This window comes from Mus caroli, chromosome 10, assembly GCF_900094665.2.
Source record: "Mus caroli chromosome 10, CAROLI_EIJ_v1.1, whole genome shotgun sequence".
In the NCBI taxonomy this organism is placed as follows: Eukaryota; Metazoa; Chordata; class Mammalia; order Rodentia; family Muridae; genus Mus; species Mus caroli.
The window spans coordinates 114,488,123-114,514,804 of record NC_034579.1 but is presented as its reverse complement, the minus strand read 5'-3'; the positions used below and the strand labels follow the sequence as shown (position 1 = coordinate 114,514,804).

General features: G+C 44.9%; 1 protein-coding gene across 2 annotated transcripts in view; it reads left to right on the top strand.

Moving 5' to 3' along the window:
• Positions 1 to 26,682, top strand: part of Srgap1 (SLIT-ROBO Rho GTPase activating protein 1) — a 267,065-nt gene that overhangs the window by 151,862 nt on the left and 88,521 nt on the right. For both annotated transcript variants that reach the window (XM_021173834.2, XM_021173833.2), the window contains exon 4: positions 5,298 to 5,360. In XM_021173834.2, the coding sequence (XP_021029493.1) occupies positions 5,298 to 5,360 (63 nt within the window). The remainder of the gene's footprint in view (positions 1 to 5,297; positions 5,361 to 26,682) is intronic.

Sequence of the window (26,682 nt, the reverse complement as noted above, 5' to 3'; positions counted from 1 at the left end):
CGGACCTAACTTATAGAAATTGGGTATCACTGGCCTCTGCAACCATTTCTTCTTTCAGAACTGTCCTTGTGTCCTACAGCTTCATTCTATAGAATTTGACAAGGACTGTTTGTACCAACCCAGAAGAGTGCAGCAGCTTTGGCAAAGGAGCAAATAGCATGAAGTATCCTGGAACACATGATACACACACACACACACACACACACACACACACACACCATTATCTAACAAGCATTAGCTAAGTTGTAGCTCTGATCACTTTCTCTCCCCCTTGGATCAGAACCCCAGAACCCTGACAAAACACATCAACAAACTGAGTAGCATTTCAACTCCTGTAGGCATAGTATGGAAGGAAGTGGTCTTTCCTGTGATTTTAGGGAGCTCTGAGTAATTAGGGGGGCTCTCCTCTATGGAAAAGTAACTTTAACTATCTACATCTCAAAGAACAGAGAAAACATTTTAACCCTAGTAAGTATAATTTGTTAATATTTTTTTATACAGAAGGAACAGTCGTTACCTCCTTAAGATCTGTGCTCCCCCCGCTTTTTTTTTTAAACTTTGCAACTCTTGCTGCTAAGTGTTAAGGGTCTCTTCCATTTTCAGCTTTTAGTGGAATAGAACCCAGGTGCACACACACCCTACTGAATATTGATGGCCTTCGACAGTCCGGGAGTGGTCTAAAAGCTTGTTATTATATATGCTAACTAAACAAGAAGGACTTCAGTTTATCAGTTTAGAATTGTGCTCTCCAACAAACTGTTCTGACTGAAGAAGTGATTTTTAAATTTCTCTGAAGTATTCTTTAAAGGAATTCATGACTTCTTGTTGTGATGGTGATAAATGGGAGCAAGATGGTTTGACTGGAATGGGGGAGGGTAACATGAAGTGACCCTTGTAAGGTTTCCATGCCATGAGCCCAGCAACCTCCCCACGGCCTTCTGATGTTGTTGCAGCCCATGTATCTCTAGATACCAAGAGTTCCTATTTCTCACATACATTAGTCATATAAAACAGCCTTGTTAAGCAGTCAGCTCCTTACCGATCGATCCCTGCAGACTACAGGAGTGATGGTGAACTCCATGGTGGCTCATGCCTGTAATCCCACACTCAGAAGGGTGAAGGAGTGTGACCATGGGTTCAGGGCTCATATTGACCACCTAAGGTTTAATCTCAAAAGGAAACAGATGATGGTAGAGGGAAAACGATGAGTTGCGAGTTTGCCTACCAGGTCAGCACAGGTTTGAATTGTAACTCAGTGAACAAATAGAAACTGTGATAGTGCACTCCAAGGGGTAGCTAAGGATCTCCCTGCTGAAAGCCATTCTCTACCGACTTTCCATGACCTCTAAGGAGACCACTAGAGCAGGTCCTTAAGGCCCCGTTTACAGATTGTACGTATCTTGCTGTAATTGCTTCAGGAGTTAGCCGGTTTCTGTGTATGCTTCCTTAGTTCATTGTCACTAGTGCGAGGACCCCCGAGGTGGAGCATAGGAAACTGAGTTGAGTCTGTGTCTGTGATGAAGGGGTAGGGGAGAACCCAGGCTGGAACACAGTATCTAAGGGACTTTCAAAGTCGAGAGCCTTCTGGGTTTGCCATAAACCTGGGGACATGGGGAGTGACGTCAGAATCAAGTCAAGCAGCTTCTATGAAGCATGTCTCCACGGAGGTCACTGGACTTGAAATCACAGGGTTGCTGTTCCTTTCATAGATGACAAACTGAGACAGAGAACGGTTGGAAACAAAAAATATTTTTAATTCCATCTCAGGGTTCCTTCCTGCTTTTGACCATTGAAGTTCCCGGATGAAAGGCGTGTACATAGACCTTATATTTTAATATACCTTAAGCAGCACAATAGCTGGGCAACTGTCTATCCTCCATGAAGTTAGCATCTACCTCCCACCAAAAACCCCCGAGTTAATACTTATTATGTTTCATCTGGGCTACTCTTAACTTAATTAGTCAGCCCTCTGGTTCTCTTGGCCTGCAGCTCTCCTTGCTTCTCTTTTGTATGTACCTACTCTTCCATCGTGGCTTCTTCCCCTCCCCCACCAACTCGGCCCCTCCCACCTCCCCCCACCCATCCCCACCCCCTTCCTCATGGATTCAAGCTTGGGAACCCTAAACCCCGCCTATGTCTCTTCTTCCCAGCTATTGGCTGCTGGCATCTTTATCTACCAATCAGAATTAACTGGGGCGGGGGGGGGGGGGGGGGGGGGGGAGGGGGGTGTCTCTCAGGCTACATATAGACTCCAAATCCTGGAGGCCAACACTTAGCATTACAATCAACAATAAAAGACAAAACCAAGCCAATGATGATGTTGGTGGCGAAGTTGGTGGCCTTGGTGGCGCATGCCTTTAAGGAGGCAGAAGCAGGCGGATTTCTGAGTACAAGGCCAGCCTGGTCTACAGAGTGAGTTCCAGGACAGCCAGGGCTGCACAGAGAAACCCTGTCTCGAAAAACCAAAAAAAAAAAAAAAAAAGACAAAACCTCAACTGAGAACCAAAGTTTCCTAGAAGTCAAAGTTTTCTGACTCTAGAGCCCTTGCTTTTAAGCATTATGGCATACTGCCTCCTCAAAACACTTTTTAAAACACACGCGCGCGCACACACACACACACACACGTTTGTGATGATTGTGGGTTGTGAGGAAGGTTTCTGTTCTCACAGCATGGAAACCTGACAAGAGTCACTTCATGTTACCCTCCCCATTCCAGTCAAAAGTGTCTCCCGTTACCGTCACAACAAAAAGTAATGATGTCCTTTAAAGAGTACCCCAGATACCTAAAAAGTCACTTCTTCAATCGTAATAGTTGTTAGAGTACCAATCTAAACCGATAAAGTCCTTCTTACTGGTTAGCATAGAAAATGAGGTTTTAGAAAACCCCTGGATTGTCGAAGACCATCAAAATTCAGTAGGGTGTATGTGCACCTGGGTTCCATGTGTGTTTACAGAGAGAGAGAGACAGAGACAGAGACAGAGAGAGTAGAGAGGGAGAGACAGGCCTCTCATGAAAGATGAAATTGAAATGCAAGTTTATGCCAAGTTTTTTCTACCTTGTCACCTGAAGTCTTGTAAAAATGTACAACATACAAAGCTTGTTCTAAGATGCTTAGCCAAGAGTCACATGAAGGGCCCTTAGAGCCTCCAGCTAAGCCTTGACTCTGACCTTAAATACGCTGGGATGAGATTCATTGAACCAATGGGATTCTTTTTCTGTTATTGTTCAGAAATCTTAGCCAAGAAATATTTTCCTTCTGGACGTCCTACCTGAACCGTGGGTCACTGAGCAGGACTCCTCCGGGGCCTCTGATCCCATTAGAGAGTTTAAATCTATGCCCGGTTCTTTGGACGAAAATTGATATTAAAAAAACACACCAGGCCGAAGACACAGGACACACAGGAGATTGTAATGTATACATTCAGAGTCCCAACGCACGGGAGGTTGAGTTCCTGCTGACTGCATTAGCCCATGTGTAGGCTCCCTTTGGCTCAAGACCAACTCTCAGTCTCCATCTACCCATGTGTCACAGACAGAGCAATATTTAACATTCCTAAATCCACGTTAGAGGTTGAGACACCGTCAGAGCCTGGTGTACGCAGCTCTGTCCCCTATCCGAAGGAAACTGAGTACAGAGGCAGCTAGTGAACTTGAATTTCTCAGCATTGACGTGTGACTCCGATGTCTCCTCCCGGTGGTATTTTACCACCGGTGAGTCTTCCCCTTATCAAGTTTGGCCTTTTGTTGTTGTTGAGACCTGAACCAGTAACCTTGCCAGTATTGATGGACTCACTTTGATCTAAGTCTCAGTTTCTCAAGAGTGGCCATGGCCACTCTCTCTCCACAGGACTCAGCAGATGCTCTCAGTAGCCATAGCAACTGCCTCCGTCCCCTCAGGCAGAGCAGCTCCGTTTGCCCTTGTAACCATCCAAGGCTTAAAGTAGCAGATGTGCAGCTTGGTCTTCAACAACTGGAGCAGGGGCTGTCCCTGCATATGTTGCCTGCCTGTGAATTCTGTACTGGGCTGCCTGTCTGGTGTCAGTGAGAGAGAATGTGCCTCTTCCTGCAATGCTCATCTGCTGGGGCAGGGGGGTGATCACCAGTGAGGAGAAGAGAAAGGGGGCAATCAGGGATGAGCTGCAAGAGGCAGGGGGACTTGGAGGAGAGAAGGGAACTAATATTGGGATGTAAAGTGAATAAATAAATAAATAAATAAATAATTTTTTAAAAAAGTTTCTGATGTAACAGTCAAAGCATCCAGGCTGGGTGAGATTGACAGCCTCTTTGAGTCCTAGGCTCCCACTCCCATAGGTAACATGGAAACCTATACAGCCCAGAGCTCCTGTGACTACCCCACACAGTAGATGAAGCCATACCATGAACTCTTTCTATGATCTATAGATGACTACAGGATGAACTCATGGCAGAGATAAACATGTGTGAATGTCGTTCCCTTTAAAATAGTTTACAGAGCTTGCTGAAGACAGGATTCTAAACATCCCTCCATCCACTCTGGATGAGCTGAGGGAAGAATCAACTCTGGAGTCCTCTAAAAAAAAAAAAAATCATAACAAGGCAGGCAGAGGTGGAAGCATGCGGACCTAGAGTGGAACCGCTGCTCTGCAGCTTGGGAAGTGTTATCTTAATGAACCAGGAGAGTTCAGCACCTCTAACTCTGCTGGTTGGGGAGTCACCACAGAATTCCTGATTATGTTGAAAAGGAAAACTGGTTGCTCAGATTCTCCCTTTTTAGCTCTTTTTTTTCTCCCATTTATTTCCCTATCGTTACTGTTGTGTGTAGGGTGTGTATGGGGTGTGCATGTGTCTTATTGCTGGCCTCTGTCGTTTCGTTGAGACAGTGGCTCAGGCTGGCCTGAAACTCACGGTTCTCTTCCCTCAGCCTGCCTAATGGCAGTATTGTTATAGGCAAGCATCACCATGCCTGACCTTCAACTCACCTAAGCAAGCATGACACTTCACCCTGTGTAAGTCACCCACTGTCTCCCGCAAGGTCTGATGTGATTTGTGGGGAAGCCATCCAGGCTGCCATTCATTTGTTCCTGAACATCCTTAGGAGGATGGGGGGGGGGGGACATCAGGCAACGCTCCTCAGTGTGAGAAAGCACAGTTGGGCTGATGGTGTCTTGTGGTAGTAAGGACATGACGCGTTGGGCTTCTATTATGTTATGTGCATCCTTCTGTCTTAAGTTAGTGGTCTTTAAAATGTGTAAAACTTAAAGAACAAATTTCCTCACCCGTTGTTAATTTCTTTTTCTCGCTTCCTTCTCCTTTGCAGAGCAAAGAGATTGCGTTCCAGCTTCACGAGGACCTCATGAAGGTTCTGAATGAGCTCTACACGGTGAGTTCACGCTCTCGCTGCTCCTGGGGGCTTCCTGCTTTCTAGTGTTGCTCACCTTAGAGCTTCCTCCAAGCCGTAGTGTTGACAGACGCTCTTCTTGTTAAATCTGGGAGCAGGTAACTGTGTGCTTAGCACAATCCTCTGCCAGCCCCTCCTCATTTAGAGAGACCAGTCAGTCCTATGAGCATGTGTGTGCTTAGCATGCACACACACAGTTAAATACATAAGAAAACAGAGCATCGACTCCTCAGTTAGACATATTTTACCTGTTTAGATTATATGAGATTATATGGATTCGATTCTTGAATATTTTGCTTTAAATTGTCCTTCTTGAATGTGAGTAATTTAGAGAGTTGCTTTACAGTAGGACTTTGATTTCTGCCTACTTAGTTATATCTTACAGAATTGAGGGTTGACCCTGGGGTCACCTGCATACAGAGAATACAGAGCTGTATCTAACTCTTTCCTTATTCTCTTCCGTATGCCCTTCCCCCATTCCAATTCAGGTGGTTCTTTGGTCAAGATATTGCACTAAAATTTCTTTGGCATGGAGATATCTTCATATCCTTATAATAATTTGCTTTATTTGATTTTCATTTTACTTAGTGAACTTTATATCATCTTAAGAAATTAAACAAGTTAAAACTACTTTATTTTTTTAAAAAAACTTTTAATATATTTCTTCATTTAAAATTTTATTTGTTCCTAAAAGGACGTCTGTACACCGTGTAATTTGATAAGTCACATTTCTAGTGTCCCACTAATACTTGCAGATTAAAGGAGTTTGTTAGCTAATTAACCCTTTAAAAAAGGAACATTTGTATAAAATGCACTAAAGTTGTTTCTTCTTAAGATTTATTTTTATCTTTGTACATATTTGTATCTGTCTAAGCACAAGTCATATGTGTAGCCATGCCTGGCAAATCCAGAAAGGGTGTCAGATTGCCTGAAACAGAAGTTACAGGAAGTTGTGAGCTGCCCAAAGTGGGGGCTGGGAACTGAACTCGGGTCCTCTGAAGCAGCAGTGATCATTCTTAACTTTGGGGCCATCTCCCCTGCTCCTCTCTGAGACTTTTACATCCAGATATGGGAGGACAGAGTTACATTTTGTATGAGCATAATTGTTTTTTCATAGAACACATTTGCCGCATTTTTATTTTAGATTGAAGGGGATTTCTATATGTTAATTTCTCCTTGATAAACTTTGATTACCCGCAGCCTGGAAATTTTCCTGCACTGAGGCCTTCCAGTACACTCGGTACCTCATGGAATGGCGTTTACGGTGACACAGGCCACTTGCCTGCCCATGATTTATGTGATTTATCAATCTCTAATGACCCAAGGTTTCAACCATTTCTAGAAACTTCTTAATTTCAAGTTAAATGAGCTTTGTGCCTCTGAGAAGGGCGTAGGCAGAGTGGAGTTGTGTTTGACGGAGCTACTTTAGAGTGAAGTCTGCCTTGTACTTCCTGTGGACGTCTCCTGCCTGGGGCAGTCTGCCTAGCAATCCAACCGCACTGCAAAGAGTTCACCAAACAAGTCTACTGGTTGTCACAACGCAATAAACAGGAGCTTTGTACCTTTGTGTTGTCTGAGACATAGGAGTCAAACTTCGTTACAACAGATGAAATCTCTCCAGTCTCTCCCAGGTCCTTCCTTCTGTCCGCTGGGCTTGGGTATTTGGCAGACCCTGGGAGTTGGATGGAGTCAGCTGACTCGTGTCCTCGGGACTGTGATCAGCACTAGTGTACAATCTAAAGCAGCCAGGTCCTGGGAAAGGTTTCTAGAGATTGGATGACCCTGTCAGTCATTCAACCCCTCAGAGTCAGTGCAGCAATCAAGAGAGAGAGGGAAAGGGCAATGGTGGGGATCGTTGTGAGCTCCTAGAAAGAAGAAAATTCACTTCAGAGAGCATGCTCAGTGGAGACCACAGACCACCTTCAGTGAGAACTAGAACTTCCCCACTCCCCACACCCACCTCACACATACATGCACGCTACACCACATACACACACACCACATACATACACATTCACCCACAGAACACAGCACACACACATACACATTCACCATCCCACCACATACCACACACACTCTCAAAGGAGATGTCTCTTCCTACTATCAGAGACACACCAATTCTGACCTCTCCAAATGAAATCCTTACATCTTACGTACGCAGCTTGCATGAAGAAAGCATGGACGTGTGGGACAGTTAACAATGGAACAGGGGTTGAAGCAGCACGGTTTGGTTTAACCGTTGACTAGGACTTTGGTTAGAGCAAGTAACCCTCTGGTTGTATCACGTGTAGAATTTTTTTACAGCTGATGATGTCATAACGGTCACTAAATCGAGGGTATTAAGTGCATTGCCTCGGAGAACGTAGTTGCTGTTTGATTTTCCAGGCAGACAAATATTCATCCCTCGTTTGCTCACAGACCCCCTGAAACCACCTGGGAGTTCAGGAGGTGACCATATGGGAAATATATTAACTTATTTATGAGCAGACTATTTTAAATTGCAGTCATAGTAGGTGACAGTCTTACGCGTGGACTTTCTGCTCTAAAATGTTCCCCTGGCGAGTATTATTCCAACATTCCAGAAGACTTTGGCCCATAGCAGGCAGGTGCTTAGGCAAACAATAGAAAGCGACGATTTGTAATCGCTCACACATTAGAACCAGATCTGACACGTCTAGGTTGTATGGTGATGTCATAACACACAATGTAATGCTTTGACCAATGGATAAGATACATAGAGCACAAAGCCCTAGGGTGCTAAACAGGGCAGGGAGGATCATGGCGTAGGACTGACATTTACTCATCAAGATGAGCCATCGTGGGGAAGAGGATTTAAAAGGTGTGCAAGCTAGCTCCTTTTCTGTGTTTGCCCCATCTTGCTTTTGTTTGCCAAAAAAATGTGGACTCAAAATGAACTCAAGCCTCTAGTTGGATTTTTTTTTTAGACTACCACAAGGGACAAGCCAAAGCACTTAAGCTGAGTTTGGCCTTGAATGACAGAGATGCCAGAAGTAATGGCACAAACACATTAGAAGTTTACGCTCTCTCCTGAGAGTTTGAGGACTGTCAGCACCGAGCTGATATCCAGAAAAAGCTTCAGGCTGTTGTTCAGGGGAACCCAAATGCAGCATCCGTCCTTGGAGTCGTAGATAGTTACAGGAACTCTGGCCATGGCTAAAACAGTAGAGAAAGGGAAGAGCAGGCCCCCTGTCTGTCAGGCAGACCCCAGGAAACGCCTGCATTATGCTGTCTCATGTATCTCATGGCCAGAACTCAGAACGGTCCCTGAGAGCTGTGAGGGCACCTAGAAATTGCAGTCCTTTGCTGACCAGTTCATTGCTAACGGTTGTTTGTTGTTCATTTCATAGGAGCTTAGGAAGTTACTCATAGTCGTACTTCCCCGAGTAGCTAATAGTTATCGCATACTTACTGTGTATGCGCTTGTTATTATGCTAACACATTATGCGATCTCTGCTCAGCATCACCCGGAGGTGGTTAACTCATTATCCTTATTATTAGTATTGGGGAACCTAAGGGCTTAGCAAGGCTTGCCCTGGCTTGCCCAGTCTGTAGTAAAGTGAAAACTCAAACCACAGCTGGCTCCAGAGCCTGGGGCCTTTACTGACACTTTGTTTCTGTTGGTATAGTTTTAGGGACACATTCTGAAACCAGATCTCTAAATGTTACTGACTCCCCCAAATGAAGATACATTAAGTCAGTTTTCACCTGCCTGTTTGTACATTTTTAAAGAGTCAATGGCATTGATTAAATTAAATTTAAAAAGCAAGGGAAAAAAGAAACCTTCACCTGCCTGGCAGCCTGTACTGCTTATCAATACTCAGCCAAATAAATAGCTCATGGGGAGGACCTAGTGGGACAAAGGTAAAGGGGATTCAGGATCTTCAGACTCCAGTTCTGAGTCTCAGCTGCTGCTGTACATCCTGAGCTGAGCATTTGAAATAGAGCTACACAGAAGAACCAGCAGAGTAGATAGTGGGGTTAAGAACTCAGCAATAGAGTGGGTGGTGCACACCTTTAATCCCAGTACTCTGGAGACAGTATTTCTAAATTCGAGGCCAGCCTGGTCTACAACTCGAATTCAAAGACAGCCAAGGCTATGTAGACAAAACCTGTCAAGAAAAATCCAAAAAGAAGAAGAGGGGGAGGAGGAGGGGGAGGAGGAGGAGGAGGAAAAGGAAGAAGCCAGTGATGGCATGCTAAAATGTAAAATGGCTGGCCATCAGCAAATCTGTATTTGTATGTCAGCTCTGGTCATCGCTTTCTGTATAGTCCTGGGAAATCACCTCACCTCTCTGAACATCTATTTTAAACATGGTTTCTCCAGAGAAACTCAACCAACGGACCAATGAGGCTGCCCATGTGAGTAAGGGTGTATGCATGTGTGAGTGAAGAATGTGTATGCATGTGTCCGTGCAAAGTGATTTTATGACAAGGTCTCACGTAGCCCAGGCTAGTTTCAACCTCACTCTATAGGAAGGGCTAACCTTGAACACCTAATAGGAAGCAGAAATGTGGTCGCCGCCTAAGTACTGGGATAACAGGTGTGTGGCACATGCCCTGCCTCATTGTCTCAGTTGTGGAGGATACAACCATCTCAAGACCTTGAGCTTGGAAACAAAGATTCCAGAGCAGCAATGGTACAGCTTCTAGTCTGAGTCCTAAAGCCTGAGAAAACCTGGAGGGCTGGCCCTGTAAGTCCCAATCAAATTCCACACGTGAGAGTCCAGCGTCCCAGCCACAGGCCACCACACATCAACTGAAGTCAGCGTTTCCTGGCTGTTAAGGGCAGTACAGGCCGTGGATGGATTGCATGAGGAGTGACGGGGAAAGCAATCTGTTTTACACAGGCTTAAGTGGTAATCCCATCTAGAAACACCCTCTGAGACAGACCTATGGTAAGGTTTAACAAATTAAGCAGGCAGCCCATGGCCTTGTCAGGATGACATTTAAAATTAGCTACCATACATCGGATAAAGCCTCAGAGAAGGGGAGGGATGGAGGGCTCCTCCACCACACCCCTGCCACCTCTGCCTCAGTTCCTCATCTACACAGGCAATCATAACAGTAGCCAACTCGTCCACTTACTCGAAAGAGTGAACGTTGCAAACACTAATTGTTCATTGGAGACTTTTTGACTGTTTTCCTCATGAAGCACTGTTCCTTGCCCTGAGAGGGAGCTATGAATAAAATCCAGTAGATCTGTATGGGTTAAGTTCTGCTGAGATGTAAGCAGAAAGAGCAAATGGTGGTGTGGTCTGACTGCTGAGGAGCAAGAGCTGATGCAGACAAAAGCCCTCAGGACTGTGGGTAAATGCCAGGTACCCAGTCCTGTCGTCCTCAGCATTGTCGTCTTAGTCAGTGGGCAGGGATAGTCACCAGATCGCTCTCTGTCTGGTGGACTAGATACAGAGGTCAGGGACGAGGTTACCAGTGGTAATCACGTAGTTTTTAAACATATGCAACTTGAGTCTTCCTTTCCACGCTGCTTGGAGCCAAATCAGATTTTTGAACATTTGCATAGACTTTACCAGATGAGCGCATACTTACTCCAAGCACTTGAGATCCAAAAGGTCCAAAAATATTAAATATCGGTTTAACACTCTAAATTCAGGAGGTTACAGATCTTAGATTTTGGGGTCAGGTTTACTCAGCCACTATGTCGGGGTTCTTTTCTTAGAGTGAATTCTGGAGGAAAGGGAAGCAATGGAGGTAATTTATGTAAGAAAACTAAATCAACAGAATTAGGTCAGCGCTGGGAGCTACGCAAGGAAAAACTGAAACACACGGTATATGACACAGGGCTAGAGGGAGCATTCAAAACCAAGTGCCTTCAAATACCCCTATAAAGGCTTTGTCCTAATACCAAAATCTTAGGTTAAAGTCGAGGTCACCCTGAATTTTAAATTATATGTTTATTATATATATAAACATATGATTATTAAAATTATTACATATATGAACATGATGTACAACTACTTGTCTTCTGTTAGTGTTTCTGTACGTTCTATAGGCTTTATGGAACTTTACAAAACAGTTTAGTGTCGGCAGTGAGCTAATCCTAATAGAGATTAACATAAGCGTAGGATAAATACACGTGAAACTGACGGTTAATTGTGTGTAATTGACTCTTTCTCGCTTTGTGCATCGGCACTGGCACGCGTGACTACTCGAGAAGTGATCCATCCTCAAGTTCTCTTCAGTCACAAGGAAGAGAGAGAGAGCTGATTAACGAGGTGTGCTTCCCCCGGATGCTCAGACAGGCACATCCGTCTCGATAGTGACCTCACAGAGCAGCCCCATAATGAAGGCAGAGCTAATCTCAGTGTTACAAACAGGGACTGTGGCTGAACCATTAGCTCAGGGTCACACAGACGGTGTGTGACTCATCTGAATTCTAATCCCAGCTCTTCTCTAAAACCTATCACTCATCTGGACCTCTGCCTTAGAGAGTATGCCAGGAGAGGCAGAGGGAGGTGTGTGTGTGTGTGTCTATGTGTCTGTGTGTGTGTGTGAGAGAGAGAGAGAGAGAAAGGGGGAGAGGGAAAGAGAGAGTGTGTGTGTGACTGTGTGTGTGTGTGTGTGTGTGTGTGAAAGAGAATGTGTGTGTATCTCTCTGTGTGTATTTCTGTGTGTGTGTGTGTGTGTGTGTGAGAGAGAGAGAGAGAGAGAGAGAGAGAGAGAGAGAGAGAGAGACCTGAGAGAGAGAGAGAGAGAGAGAGAGAGAGAGAGAGAGACCTGAGTATGTCCATTTGGAGTACCTTAAAAGCATTGTCTCTCATTTAGCCTGAACGTGTCACTGTCCATACCTTGTGTCCTACCAGTTCAGACTGATTTTTGCTGTTTTGATTCTTTCACCTCTGTTTTCTTCCTCCTGAGCCCAGTCCCATTTATCCAGTGACATAAATGCGGATAGAAGCTCTGGCGGGCTCCATCCCAGAGGCTTATGTAGGGAGTTGCTGAGGACACTCAGCACAGCCCACCCTGGCCTTCCATCTGTTTGAAGCACATAGCTTCACGAGAACACAAGGAGATGGTTGTTGTTTTGATGGGAATGAGAAAGATGATGCTATTGCTTTGAGCCTTTCTTGAAACCTTGGTCTCAGAGAGCGATAAGGGGAAGCCTCCAATTGGTCTTGAGTTTACAAAGCAGGAGCCTAGCAGCTCCTGAGGAAGCGTGCCCCCTGGCCAGGTTGGAGGGTCTGAAAGAACCTAAGTCACTTGCTTTAACAGCAGATTTTTCTCAGCGAGCCTCAAAGAACTGTCTGTGTGTGTGTGTGTCTGTGTGTGTGTGTGTCTGTGTGTGTGTGTGTCTGTGTGTGTGTGTGTCTGTGTGTGTCTGTGTGTGTGTGTGTCTGTGTGTGTATGTGTGTGTGTCTGTGTGTGTGTGTCTGTGTGTGTCTGTGTGTCTGTGTGTGTGTCTGTGTGTGTCTGTGTGTGTGTCTGTGTGTGTGTGCCTGTGTGTTTGTGTGTGTGTGTCTGTGTGTCTGTGTGTGTATGTGTGTCTGTGTGTGTCTGTGTGTGTGTCTATGTGTGTGTGTGTGTATGTGTGTCTGTCTGTGTGTGTTTGTGTTTGTGTGTGTGTGTGTGTGTGTGTGTGTGTAGTATTTCTTTTACCTCAAGGGCACTTTGAGTGTTTGGAATCTATATTTCTATAATGAAAATGAATTCCTTTGAGATGAACTCCAAAAAGGCCTGAGTCTCAGAGCAAAACCCTGAACAGAAAGAAAATAAGGAGGAAGGAGTGTGTAAAAGATCTCCCACTCTGAACCCCTCACTGAATACCACATTCCCCGTGAAGCCACATGCAAAGGGAGTTTTGGAAAGCGTTCTACTAAGAGATCATGGACCACGAACTGTTTCCATTATGTCTGCCCCTGGCTTTGGCTTCCAGCTACTTGAATGGAAACAGAAAGGTGCAGGTAGCCTGAGGTTCCTGGTCAGGTGCAGGTAGCATGAGGTCCCTGGTCAGTAGCCCTAGAACTGACTTGCAGGGAAGGTTAGCAAATCTGACCAGCTTGGTGTTAATACCCCAGTGACTGCAGCTTATAAAGTTAACATTTCATGGCTCTGTGATGACAGCTATTTGACAATTTTACGGGGACATATTTTAGGGCACTGCACTAGTTAATGATGCCCAGTGCCCCTTAGATCTGCGAACAGTCTTCATTTTATTAATGAGATTTGAAAATCACTTCTGGCTGGTGCTTCTGTACCACAAATACACAGACACAAATATGGCTGCCTAAGTGAACAATATGAACTTATTTCCCCAAAATTATTTGGTTTAAAAATGAAAAATAAGCCGGGCGTGGTGGCGCACGCCTTTAATCCCAGCACTCGGGAGGCAGAGGCAGGCGGATTTCTGAGTTCGAGGCCAGCCTGGTCTACAAAGTGAGTTCCAGGACAGCCAGAGCTATACAGAGAAACCCTGTCTTGAAAAACCAAAAAAAAAAAAAAAAAAAAAAAAAAAAAAATGAAAAATAACGTGCATATTTTACCAAAATATTTTTTTAAATACTGAAGAATGTTTCATAGTGAGCATGTTAGGAAACCACAAAGCATTTTACCCAAAGTGTTGTATTCTGGAATACAGAACTGTGGCTTCTAAGTGATTAGACTCTGCTACTGACAGGCATCTTAATTGGGTTTATTTTTATTGGGTAACTAAGCCGTGGGGCTTTGCTTACCATTGTATCATTCATCAAACTTATATATGGCATAATATAATACTAGATAGACATAGTACTAACCAGAACATAGAATAAACACTGTTCCTCAATTAATCATCTCAAAATGGGACTAGAAATGATTCTCTGTAGAAAGAAAATAAATCATATAAAGGAAAGCAGGATCTAAGTCAATTGAATTTGGCAATCCATTTCAACCTAAATTCACGTGGTTTCTACCTCATGTGATAGTCTGGATTTAACATGCCCACGGGCTGGTAGAATTTTAGTACTAAATTGGTGTCTAGAAATCCCTTTAATCCCCTCCTTTTGGAAGCAGAGTCCCAGAGCTAGTTCATGGCCAGGTTGGAAGTGAAATGCAGGGCTTGGATTCAGACTCGCACTGGGTTCCTGTGAGGTGTGGGCCCCTGTCAGAGCTGAGCCTCTGCCAGTTCAGAGGCAGAGTTGCAGTTCCACACCTCCTGCCTGGCACTGCTCTGAGCTATTTACATAATTAGCTCTTTCAACGCTTCTGGCAGGAAGCTGAGCCAGGGAGACCGGAAGTGTCTTGCTCGACAGGACAGGAAGTCCCAGACCAGCCTGAGTCTGTGCTTTTAGCCCACATCCTGTACCTTTTTATTAGGAATTTTGCCGCCAAGCAGACCTCACAGTTGGCCACCATATCTGTGATTTCTTTACTTGTGGAGTCAAAAATAGTCTCCAAACCAGCATCTCTACTGGACAGCTATGGACCTGGTGTTATGAGCACAGTTCTCCCTCCAGGTAACATAGTATAGCACCTACGTACCCAGCGTGTGCATTGCAGTGGGTATCATAAACCATCTAGGGATGGTTTAAAGTATATAGGAGGGTATTCAAAGATCCTGTACAAATATGTGTCCTTTAATGGAGAGGTCTTGAGCATCCTCACTGAGATTTCAGTACCTATGAGGCCTTGTAGAAGCTGACCCCTGGGGATGATGAAGGACAACCATTATGCACGAAAGGATGGGCAGCACCAGCAGACCTCAACCATGCCAAGAAAAGTCTGCAGTGAGGACTGAGAAGATCTACAGAGACTAGTCTAAGGTAGAATCCAATCCCGCGAGGACAGCGAGTCTTCCACTCATGGAGTTGATAAGACTGAGACGCAGATATCCAGTAAATGGAGCGGCAGGGCCAAAACCCAGAGTGGAGAAAAACCAGAGAGGTCCATTCACAGGTTTCCCCCGGAGTCCTATCTAGGAAGAATATCAGTGTCGGGATGGTTTTGTGACAGTTATTGGGTGAGGTTCCACAGCAGGACTACAGACAAGGTCTGGGTAGATGGATCTGTGGGTAAAATGGCTGAGGTGTTTTAGAAAGATATAAGAGAGAAGAAATATGTTTGATGGATATGCAGTCAGGGATGGGGGAAGGGGGTGCCTCTGTGGGCTGAGGCATCCCTTCCCCATGAGGGACCAGAGAGAGAGGTTAGCCACAGAGAGATTGGGAGGGCATCTGGCCTAGGCCTCTCTGGCCTCCACACACATAGTCACACAAGCACACAATTATATAGAATTGAAAAAAAAAAAGGTTAGATTCCAATCAGAGGCTGGCTGAAAACTCAAAGCTTTCTTGCTCAGATCCACAAAGGGCCTTTGCTCTCTCCCTCCCTTTCATCTTCATAACAGAGTGAGAAGCATTCTTAAGAGGATAGGTGTCAAGTTTCAGACTATTGTTCATTAAAAGAAAAGGATTCCCTTGCTGCTGCTGCAGCAGCAGCAGCAGCAGCAGTGGTCCCATTCCCCTTAAAGTGGTGCTGAGTGAGGGCCCGGGAGGTTTTGCTGACTTTAAGAACCGAAGGGTTCTGTGTGTGTTCTTTTTAAGCATTTCGTGTATAAACCGCAGTCACTTGGATGCCTATCACACGTATGCAGCCTGGAAGTCATGAGAGCCATTTCCCTGGAGAGAGCTGTGAAAGTGGCAGGTGACTCGGAGCCTCTTCTGTATTTAATGGCCTTTTGTCATCATGTTCGTCTCTCCCTTCAAAGTCCCCAGATGCTCAAACTGCATCGTTTGCCACCAAAGGAGCTGTTTAGCTCCTGCCACCACTATTGAGGGTGGCCCCGGTTGGTGTGGATGCCGTCTACAGACAATAGATTAAACTTGTATCCTCGTTCCTCTGAGCTTCCATAAAAGCTCCTTTCAATACGGGAATTTTCTGAATGGCGCGTGCTCGCTCCCCATTACTGCCTAACTCCATGGACTTGTAAGGCAAGGATTAAGTCTCTCTGTAGGTCAGTTTCTTTGATCCACAAAACAAACAAAAGGAAAGAAATTCCTTTTCTCTCCAACCTCTCCCAGGTGGGTAGGAAAACACAAGCAGGAATTGCCTGGGCCCGGGCTCTTGTGGACTTGTGGACAGTGACCGTGACTGAGTCTGTGTGGGCTACTCTAACATAACTCTGGTGGCTCAGAAACACCAAGAATCCGTTTCTCACTGCTTAGAGACTGAGGGCAACACAAGATCAATGATGTGCATGGGTTTCACTGTCTGGTTAGGGTCTCCTAGCCTTTCTTTCTGGCTCATAGCAACCCACTGTATTCCTGTGTAATGGGCAAAGCCAGGATAAAAATCTCATTTGTAGGCAGCAATCCCATTTATGACAACCCCCACCCCATGACTTAGTCACTCTATATTCCTCCCAATCCTATGACCTTGGGTGTTAATATTTTAAAATATGAATTTATTTGCAGGGATACCAACGGTCAGGCCACAGCAGATATAAAAGAACAGTGGAATATTTTATTAATTGCAATAACATCTATTAAGTGTCCACTGTGCTAGCTACAATTTTACAAGGTTTGGGCTGTATTCATTTTCTTGCCACAATAACCTTCTATCTGATTTCTCTTATTCCTGGTTGAGAGATGCCAAAACCAGGAAGCAAGATTAAGCTTTGGACTCAATAGCCTGATTCCTGAGCTTCCTATCAAAATCACTTATTATCAAATAGAATGGACTGTCTTTAAGGCAGTATGCTTGGTTTTGAAGAGGGGGTCTTTGTCATAAGCACATACAAAGGGACCGTGATTTATAGCGTGGCAGGATTTAGAGAATGGAACTATTTGACATTCACTCAACTTTCCGAATCCGTGCCCTAAGAGAGTTCAATGGGGAGTCCTCAGAGTGTTGTTGCCTCAACTCTAAGACAGGGTTATCTTTGTTGCATCCAAGTCACACACAGACTGCTTGGGAGGAACCTTTCAGCACATGTCAGAGTCCTGGGAGCAATGACTAACTGACACACAGTCCTGATGGTGCTGAACCAGGCTGGCGGTGGGATATTGCTGTGTATGGTGTTCAGTCCCAGCTACATAGATACCTCCCCTCTGGAGGCTACCTGAAGAAGCCAGCACCTTGATCTACTGATAAAGGGCAGGTGAAAAAAACATCTCCGAAAGAAGGGCTACGTTTTAGTTAGAGTTTTACTGCTGTGAGCAGACACCGTGACGAAGGCAACTCTTATAAAGATAACATTTAATTGGGGCTGGCTTACAGGTTCAGAGGTTCAGTCCATTATCATCAAGGTGAGAGCATGGCAGCATCCAGGCAGGCATGGTGCAGGAGGAGCTGAGAGTTCTACATCTTCAAGTGAAGGCTGCTAGGAGAATACTGGCTACCAGGCAGCTAGGATGAGGGTCTTAAAGCCCACACCCACAGCGACACACCTACGTCAACAAGGCCACACCCACTCCAACAAGGCCACACCTCCTAATAGTGCCACTCCCTAGGCCAAGAGTATTCAAACCATCACAGGCTGTAAGAGCGAAAGCACAGTACCGCTGACAGGAATCCCATGCCCCTGTGGATTGCAAGAACGTTGCCTATTCTATGATCTTAAAATTAAGTGTTGAATAAGCTGGCCTTTAAAAAAAAATCTCTAGCCCTGCCTCTTTACCTGTCTACAATGAAATACTTACAAAAAAAAGAAAGGAAAGCCATTTTGGAGAAAGAGTTTATTAAGTAAAATGACATTTCATGTGAGAGGCCGCTGATAATTCTAAAGTTTGTACATATTTTATTGTACTTAAGAAAAATTACCTTATGCACTGAAAGAATAACAGAAACAATAAAATATCACATGTTGTCACATATACACTATATAATGTATATCACTGATGAACTAATATATTAATACAGTCAAATAAGGCAAGGCTTCTTTGGGATAGAAAGGAGCCTTGAGGAACTTCGGCTGGGTGCGCGTGCTCATCAGGCATCCCTGAGAGATGAATAGGACCAACAACCCTTGCCCATGACTCAAGCCCTTAAATTAAAAACCATCTCTAATAACTGTTAAGGATAGCACAAGCTCAGATTAACATTAATACGTACGTTCTCTCTCTTGTTACAAATAGAAACATTTTCTTTCTAATGAGGCATGAAATAATTTATCCTTTTAAAGCTAAATTACCCATTTTTCACTAAAAGGTTTTATTAAGGTAGCAAAGTCTTAGAAACTAACTGTAATTAATATTAACACTTTAAAAATTATTAGTCAGCTTAGCAGTTTCCACATGACTAACGCCCCGCTTTAATGCAAATGTAACAGTAAAAAAAAAAAAAAAAAAAAAAAAAAAAAAACAGAAGAACATCTCAGCTCTTTATGTCAGCCCCACACTGCTAAAGAAAACTGGGCTTTGCTCCCTAATGATCCTTTGATGATTGATCAATAATCAGTTTAGGAGCTAATTAAAGTCACTAGAATGATAGATTTCCTAAAGTATGATTCATCGATACAGCAGCCAGCGAGCAAGAAAGACAGCCTGCAGGGAGGGAGCCATTGTTCTTTTCTGGGTGTATTCTGTGAGACAAAGTAGACGCGTTACAGAATCAAACCCCGTAGAGGATGCTAAAGCGATCTCACAGAGTGCTGCCTTCTGGCCCAGTCCGCAGAGGCAGATAATTAGTACATTTTGTTGTTATGCATGTTTTTCCTTGGGACTAAAATTTATCAAGAAAAATAAGAACACACCTTTAGCTACTGGGAACCATATTACCTATTGTCCTGGTTTGGCTGAGAAATGACCCCTGGGGTCTCAGATTCTGCTCAGTTGAGGGCTCTGTTCTGGGAGGCTTAAGGGGGTTCAGCCCGTTGGAGGAAGTATGTCCCTGGAGATGGGCTATAGGGATTGGAAGACCACACAGTGCTTCAGTTCACTCTGTCTGCTCTGCCCTTGTGAATAACCTGTGGGCTCCTGCTCCTGCTCTATGCCCGCCGCTTGTCGCCACACTTCTCTCTGTTCCTCTGAAACCGCAACCCGAATAAACTCTGCCCTCTCTAAGATCCCTTGGGCAGGCTGTGTTATCGCAGCAATGGTAGCTGATACATATGCACTCCTCATAAGATATGAGTTGTCACTATCTGAACTTGAACTCAAGACCAGCAGCATTTAGAGTTCGAAAGACCTTAAGGGATGTGTGGGCCAGAAAGACCTGAGAGAGATGTGGGCCAACCATGTTCTCTGTCATGGGAAAAGCTAGGAGCCAGCACAACTTCCCAAGGCTTTGTCCCTGAGAAATGCCCAGTCTGGGATGCTTGACTGGTTCCTAGGCATGGGAAGAAAGCATTTAGTCTCCAGCAGGGGTGACAAAATACAAGCATGGCCATGATTTTCATACTCGGGGATCCCCAACTTACAGTGGTTTCAGGTACAATTCTTTTAGTTTATAATGCCTTGGGAGTGGTCGCTGGAGCTAGCAATGCACACAGGAGTAGTGAACCATTCTCAAAGTCAGACGTTTATACGAAAGAGCAGTGTTCTAGTTAGCCTGTCAAGTTAATACAGCAGAGTTACCCAAGAGGAAAGCTTGGCTGAGGAACCCGCTAGATCACATGTGGGCCTCTGTGGGGATTGTCCTGGTTGTTGACTGATACAGGAGGGCCCAGCCTACTATGGGTGGTAGCATCCCTAGGTCCTGGACTGTATACAGAAAGCTAAGTAAGCCTTAGCGTGTGACCAAGCCTGATAGCGGTCGCCAGAGTTTCTGCTTCAGTTCTGCCTTGTGTGCCTGCCCCGACTTCCTTGAATGGGGAACTGTGATCTGGAAGTATAAGTAAGATTAACAAAACCTTTCTTGCCCTAAATTGGATTTCTGGTCTGTCAGTTTTATCACAACAGAAAGGAAGCTAGAACAGACAGCAATTTGTCTGTGGTATGTCTTCAGTGTCTGTCTTTTTATTGTTTACTTAGTTTCCTCATCCTGCCATGGCTTCAAAGCATCCATCTCTCTGTGCCCCCAACCCTAAATTATTAAATCAGCTTGTGTTAGGTGATTTTACCTAAGGGTAGACGAATGTGCTTACCACATTTAAGGTAGCCTGATATACATTATGGTATCAATAGGTCAGGTTTATTAAGTACACTTGGACTTAGGATATTTATTAACAGTGATGAGCTTCTTGGGATGGGGCCACACTTAGGTTGAAGAAACGCTAAACTCCTCGTTAACGCCACCCCATCCAGTTCCTCTATGTCTTACCTTATTCTCCTTACAGAGTTCTCAATGTTCCTAATGCTACAACCCGTTTAATACAGTTCCTCATGTTGTTCTGACCCTCAGCCATAAAGTCATTTTCTTTGCTCCTTCGTAACTGCAATTCTGTTACTATTGTGAGTCATAATGTAAATATCTGACATGCAGGATATCTTCTGATATGCGACCCCTAGGAAAGGGTCATTTGAACCCCCACAAAGGGGTCGTGACCCAAAGGTTGAGAATAATTGCCCGAAGTTCTATTACATTTCCTTCTGGCAGAGCTTTCTGCACCCAGAAGTGACTGAGATCAGCTCCCTTCAGTGTTTCTGCCTCTGCTTTGCATTTCATCTTTCTTTAACAAAGGCTCTGAGGTGGTGTGCTTTGACTAGCTCCATGACTTTGGTTCTGTGGGAAGATCTCATGTTGTCCTCCCTGATGAGACCCCAGCGTGAGACACGAAGCCTGAAGTTAAAACAGATTTTGTTAGTATCGCCAGTACCGACCCCAAACTGCTGTTCCATAGACTGGTTCTTCCCATTAAAAATGTTCACTGTGTAATTACTCCTAAAATGAAGTCCTTAATGCTATGCTGAGCCGAATGTAATTATTTTCATAATTTTTATAAGCCCTAAAACTTCTTTAGTATTCAGGCTCTCTGTCTTTCCCCATATTTTGTTATTTTCTGCATTTCTGCATTGCTCTGTGCTTTGGGAGACTGGCTGTCCCTAGCCAGCAGGGTCCAGAGTCCCAGATAATGTCTTTTGTTCAAAGGATTTGTGTGAATTCTAAGTCTAATCTGATGATAAAGTCAGACTGTCCTGCCGAGTCCACCTCAGCGGAGTCATAGTGCATGCACTATAAATTTCCTTTGAGAAACTCACTTCTCAGATGATCTCTCATCCTGCCGGGTCATTCAGCTTGGTCCATTCGCTCGTTAGAAAAGTAAAATGACTAAGAAATTGTTAGCGTCTGAGGTGCTTATAAAAAGATAAAGGGGAGAAGCACTATGTTTTGGTGGAGGTGTAGTCAGGTGTGGGGGAAGGGGGTGCCTCCCAGGCCTGTACTGAGGCATCCCTTCCCCCTGAGGGTCCAGCCACATGACAGTATAATATAGAATAGAATTTATTCAGGGCATGGGGAGGGGAGTTGAGGGGGTAATAGAGTCAGAGAAAGGCAGAGAGAGAGAGAGAGAGAGAAGAGAAGTAGAGGCCAGCCATTAGCATGTGGAGAGAGAGGGGGGAAGGGATGGGGAGAGAGTGAGCAGGATCAAGAAGGCAAGAGCAAGAGAGAACAGGGAGTGGGGAAGCAGCCCCTTTTATATCGAGCCAGGCATACCTGGCTGTTGCCAGGTAACTGTGGGGTGGAGCTTAGACCAAACAAACAAACAAACAAACAAACAAACAAACACCACTAATAGTGTACACTTACATGAAAATACTCCTCACTTGCTCTTTTTACCCCTTTGGAAATTTCCCCCCAGTTGTGGAAAAGTCATCGCTTAGTATCAAACTGAGTCATGTTTCGGACCTTCCTTCAGATCTCTGCAGCTGGCATCTACCCAGTAGCCCTTCTGTCAGCTGGTCTTCGGTCGTATTAGTTAACACATGTAATGCCCCCACAGCCCTGTACAGCAAATAATATTGCAATTTTACTAAACAGGGAAGACGTTGAAAGACAATTTAGATTATGTAGGGGGGAAATAAAAACTTTACTTCAACCCTTAATGATCTGGATCTATAAAGCAAACCTACAGAAACAAACTAACAGAAAATAAAACCAAAGCAGATAAAGTTATTAACTTGTGGGTCCACGAGAGACATGTAGAAGGCTCACAGTTTAAACTTCAACAGCATCTCAGGAGGGAGCAGAGGGCCGTGAACAGTTCTGGAGCAAAGGGGCCATGTGCAGTTCTGGGGTAGAAGTAGATGGTTTCCTGAGGAGACGAATGAGCCTGCAGAACAGATGACAGCTGGGGACAAAGGTCACCTGCACTCCAGTGTGACGTTTGACATTTTCTGCGATGTGAGTTTCATCTTATTGGTTGATAAAATAACCAGAAGATAAAAGGCAAATGTGTTCCCTATCCGTGGGTCCACTCTTTTGACAGAAGGCCAAGCTCTGCAGGAACGACTTTCCCTGCATTTATATCTCCCCCTGACTTGGACTCCGTTGGAAATATCAAGGGCATTGTTTGCCGTGTTGTTTATTCTGAGCAATGTCTCTTGCCCAGGATCACACAGTGTAGAAGTAGGGAAGCAGGATTGGAACTCAGGCATTTTATCCTATGAGTCTGAGCTCATAACCAAGCGATTTCTCCTACAAAAGTTACTTGGAAAACACACGGTTTTACAAATTTATTTATTTTTAAACCCCCAAAGAGGCCTAGAGGCCCCGGGAGAGGAGGTCGGTCAGGGAAGCTTACTACCATGATAGTCCTCCTAACTGGTTGCTCGTGACTTAGCCCCCAGCAAACTTGCCTCAAGGCCACAAATGCTAATGGGAAATGCAGTCTTGGGGGACTTGAGTGGGAGGTAGGGACAGAAAGAGAGGGCTGCATAGAGGTGCGGACAGTCTAGCGTTCATGCTGAGAGCTGGTTCCTTCTAACTTGACATTCTTTCTATAAATGAGACACTTCCCCCTCGCTCTTCGGAGTGGGCGTCCAGAGCTAAATATAAACTAATGAGGAAGAACTCTGAGACCCCTTCATCACCTAACTCCCATTCAGCCAAGCCTGACGTCCACGCTGCCCACTCCCACCTGCATGTATTGCAGACTCGTTTGCTTTACAGTCGGTCCTCTCCGGCCACAAGCCTAGCACAGCCCTGGAATGAGGCTGCTGTGAAGTAGATGTATATAAGCCAGCATATGCTGACCCCCCCAAAACCTGCTCCAATAGCTACTTAGTTTTATAGTTAACTGTTAACCATCTGTTGGACAGGGAGCTAATTATGGGTGTACACTTCAGAGGGGCTGGGAGCTTTTCCAGAACATGAGTGCAGGTGTTTTGTGAACGTGTGGATGTCTGTGCAGTGACTTCCTAGAACTCCCTCTGTGACCGGTTTGTGCATTTTAAAGAGGTCTCAGCTGGCCTAGGTGTCGGGTGTGAAACAATCAGATGCACCTTTGCCGATGGGTTTTTGCTGTGCCTCAGATTTCCCCGAAGAGATGGTGGCCTGTGCCTCTCTGCTCCAGAGCTGGTTCATAAGCCAAAGCCTCACTCTTCCCGCTCTATCTTGCCTTAGAAATTGTAAGGAAGGAGGGCTACCCACACGGCCCTGTGCTCCGTGTGCCCCTTCCATTCACCCTTCACTTTGACCGGGATGAGCAGGGCTCAAGGAAGCTAAGGAGCCTGCGCAGTCGCAGCACTGGTCCCGAAAGCTGTGCTCTTCCCTGTGGTTGGCCCCTTTTACCAAAGATGAGAAGGCTAGAGATGGCAGGGGGAAGGGTCGAGGCACCCGGTGGCCCAAGCTCCTTTATGAGGAGCTGCAGTACTCAGAAGGACAGACTCAAGGACAGACTCAAGGACAGGCTGAAGCACTATAAGTTCCTGGAGGAGCCAGGCTTCTCAGCTGTAGTTGCCGGAGGTGCCAAAGTGGTTCTCCTTCACCTTGTACCACAATGCTTCCTGGGAAATAACAGCGATGTCTTCCACCCTGATGGTGCTGATAGAATGACAACTTGAGAAAGTCAGTTACAATTGGAGTGGCGTGTGTGTGTGTGTGTGTGTGTGTGTGTGTGTATGTGTGTATCTATCTGTCTGTCTGTTTCTCTGTCTGTGTGTGACAGCGTGTATATCTGTATGTCTTATGTGTCTGTATGTGACACCGTGTGTGACTGTGTATGTGACTGCGTATGCATGAGAGTGTGTGTGATGGTGTGTGTATGTCTGTGTATGTGTGAGAGTGTGTGTGATGGTGTGTGTGTTAGAGTATGTGAGAGTGTATATGTGTGCCAGTATGTGTGTATGTGAGTGTGTGTTTAAGTATGTGTGTGAGTATATAGTAAGTGTGTGTGGTGAGTGTGAGTATGTGTGAGTGTATATGTGTGTGAGTATATGGTAAGTGTGTGTGGTGAGTGTGAGTGTGTGTGAGTGTATATGTGTGAGTGTGTGTTAAGTGTGTGAGTATATGGTAACTGTGTGTGGTGAATGTGAGTGTGTGTGAGTGTATATGTGTATGAGTGTGTGTGTCTGTCTGTCTGTGTCTGTGTGTGTCAGTGTGTGTGACTGTGTATATGTTAGAGTGTGTATGACAGTGTGTATGTGGTTGTGTATGTGTGAGAATGTGTGTGAGTATATAAGTGTGTGAATGTGCATGTGTTTCTGTGTGTGTGTGTGTGTGTGTGTGTGTGGTTGTGTATGTGTGAGAGTGTGTGGATGTGCATGTGTGTCAGTGTGTGTATGTGTATTTGAGTGTGTGCTTATGTGTGTGAGTATATGATGGATATGTAATTGTATGGTGAGTGTGAGTTTGTGTGAATGTGTATAAGGGTGTGTGCTCTAAAAAAATAAACCCCTACCTTAAGTTGTTGACACAAAATGCCAAAACCTGTTTCTCAGCAGGGGGCTGTGGAGTTAGGAAACACTGTCATGAGGATATTCAACGTCATCCTCTTCCCCTGCCAAGCCACTACACATTCTACCCCACCGGGTCAAAACTTCCCATACCGCCACCCCCATAGGCTGAGGCATTTAAACATGCGATTCCTGGGTGGTGGCTTTATTTGGAGAGGTTATGGGAGATGCTGTCTTGCCAGAGATGACACTGGTGGTCAGCTTTTCCTATCACTTCCTATCACATACTTGTGCTCGCTCTCTCTCTCTCCCTCTCCCCCTCCCTCTCCCTCTCTTTCCCTCCCTCCCTCTCTCTTATTTGTGCTTGAGGTTAAAGCTGTGATCCCTGCGACCTCTGCTCCTGCCTCCATGCATGGCTGGTTGCTGTGTCTCTCCCGCTATCATAGACTCTTACCTCTCCGGAACCCTAAGCAAAATTAAACTTTTTCTCCCATCATTCTCTTTTGCTCATGGTGTTTTATCGCAGCACCAGAAAAGTAATGGACACACCACCTTTCACGGGCGGTTTTGAAACATTTGTCTTAACCCTGGTCTAATCTCAGGTGCGAAATCGGGTCCAGGAATGAAAATATTCAGGCAGGCACATACTAAACATTTAATGAGCACCCATGAAATGAGTGAGCAAGCTACAAAAGGGGCTCCTGCCCTTCATTCATCGAACGTCTCCATTGGCTCCATTGTTTCTGAAATAGAACTAAGGATCTGAAGGCACACGGGATTCACTTGTTGGAATCCTATCTGACTTTACAAGAAAGGCCCTGGTACCAGATGGCACATGGAACCCTGTGGCCCATGGTAGGCAGTCTGTGTGCCGTCAGTAAGTGGCTCTAGATAGTTGGAAGAAAAAGATTTCTCTGCCCATAGAACAGGAAATGGGATTTAAGGTCACCTTGGAGGATGGGTCAGAATGTTAGCAGGAAGAAAAAGAAAGACACCTATCCCATAATAGTGCCTAGGAAGATTAGCAAAGTGCTTAAAGCAATGTCTATCGGGTCGTGAGCATTTAATAATGCTTAGTAGACCAAATACACATACGTGTATGTGCATCTCTCTGAACTGATGGCGATGTGCTATAAATATGGCATACACATATGTGCTATGCTCAGTGAAGTTTAGTACTTGTTGGCACACAATTTGAAACCCACAATAGCTGTATAAGGTCAGTGGGGTATTAAATGGTCTTCACGCTTAGTAGTTAGTGATCCGTCCTTCCAATCTGTGCCTTTTCACTTCCGAGCCACAAGTCAAAAAGTAGAAACTATAGCTTAAATCCGCTGATTTTCCCCAACATGCATGCAGTTTTCAGATGTGTAATAATTTCTCATAGAATATTAAAATACAGCTCAGGTATTTTAATTATTATTATTATGACTTAAAATATATGAGTAGTATTGGTTAAATGGCATGGGCCTTTCAACATGAGACCAATCAACAGTGTCAGTGCAAAGGGTATGATGGAAAATTCCCCTGTCTCATGAACATTCCCCGAAATGAGGGCCAGGGGAGATGGCTCCGTGGCT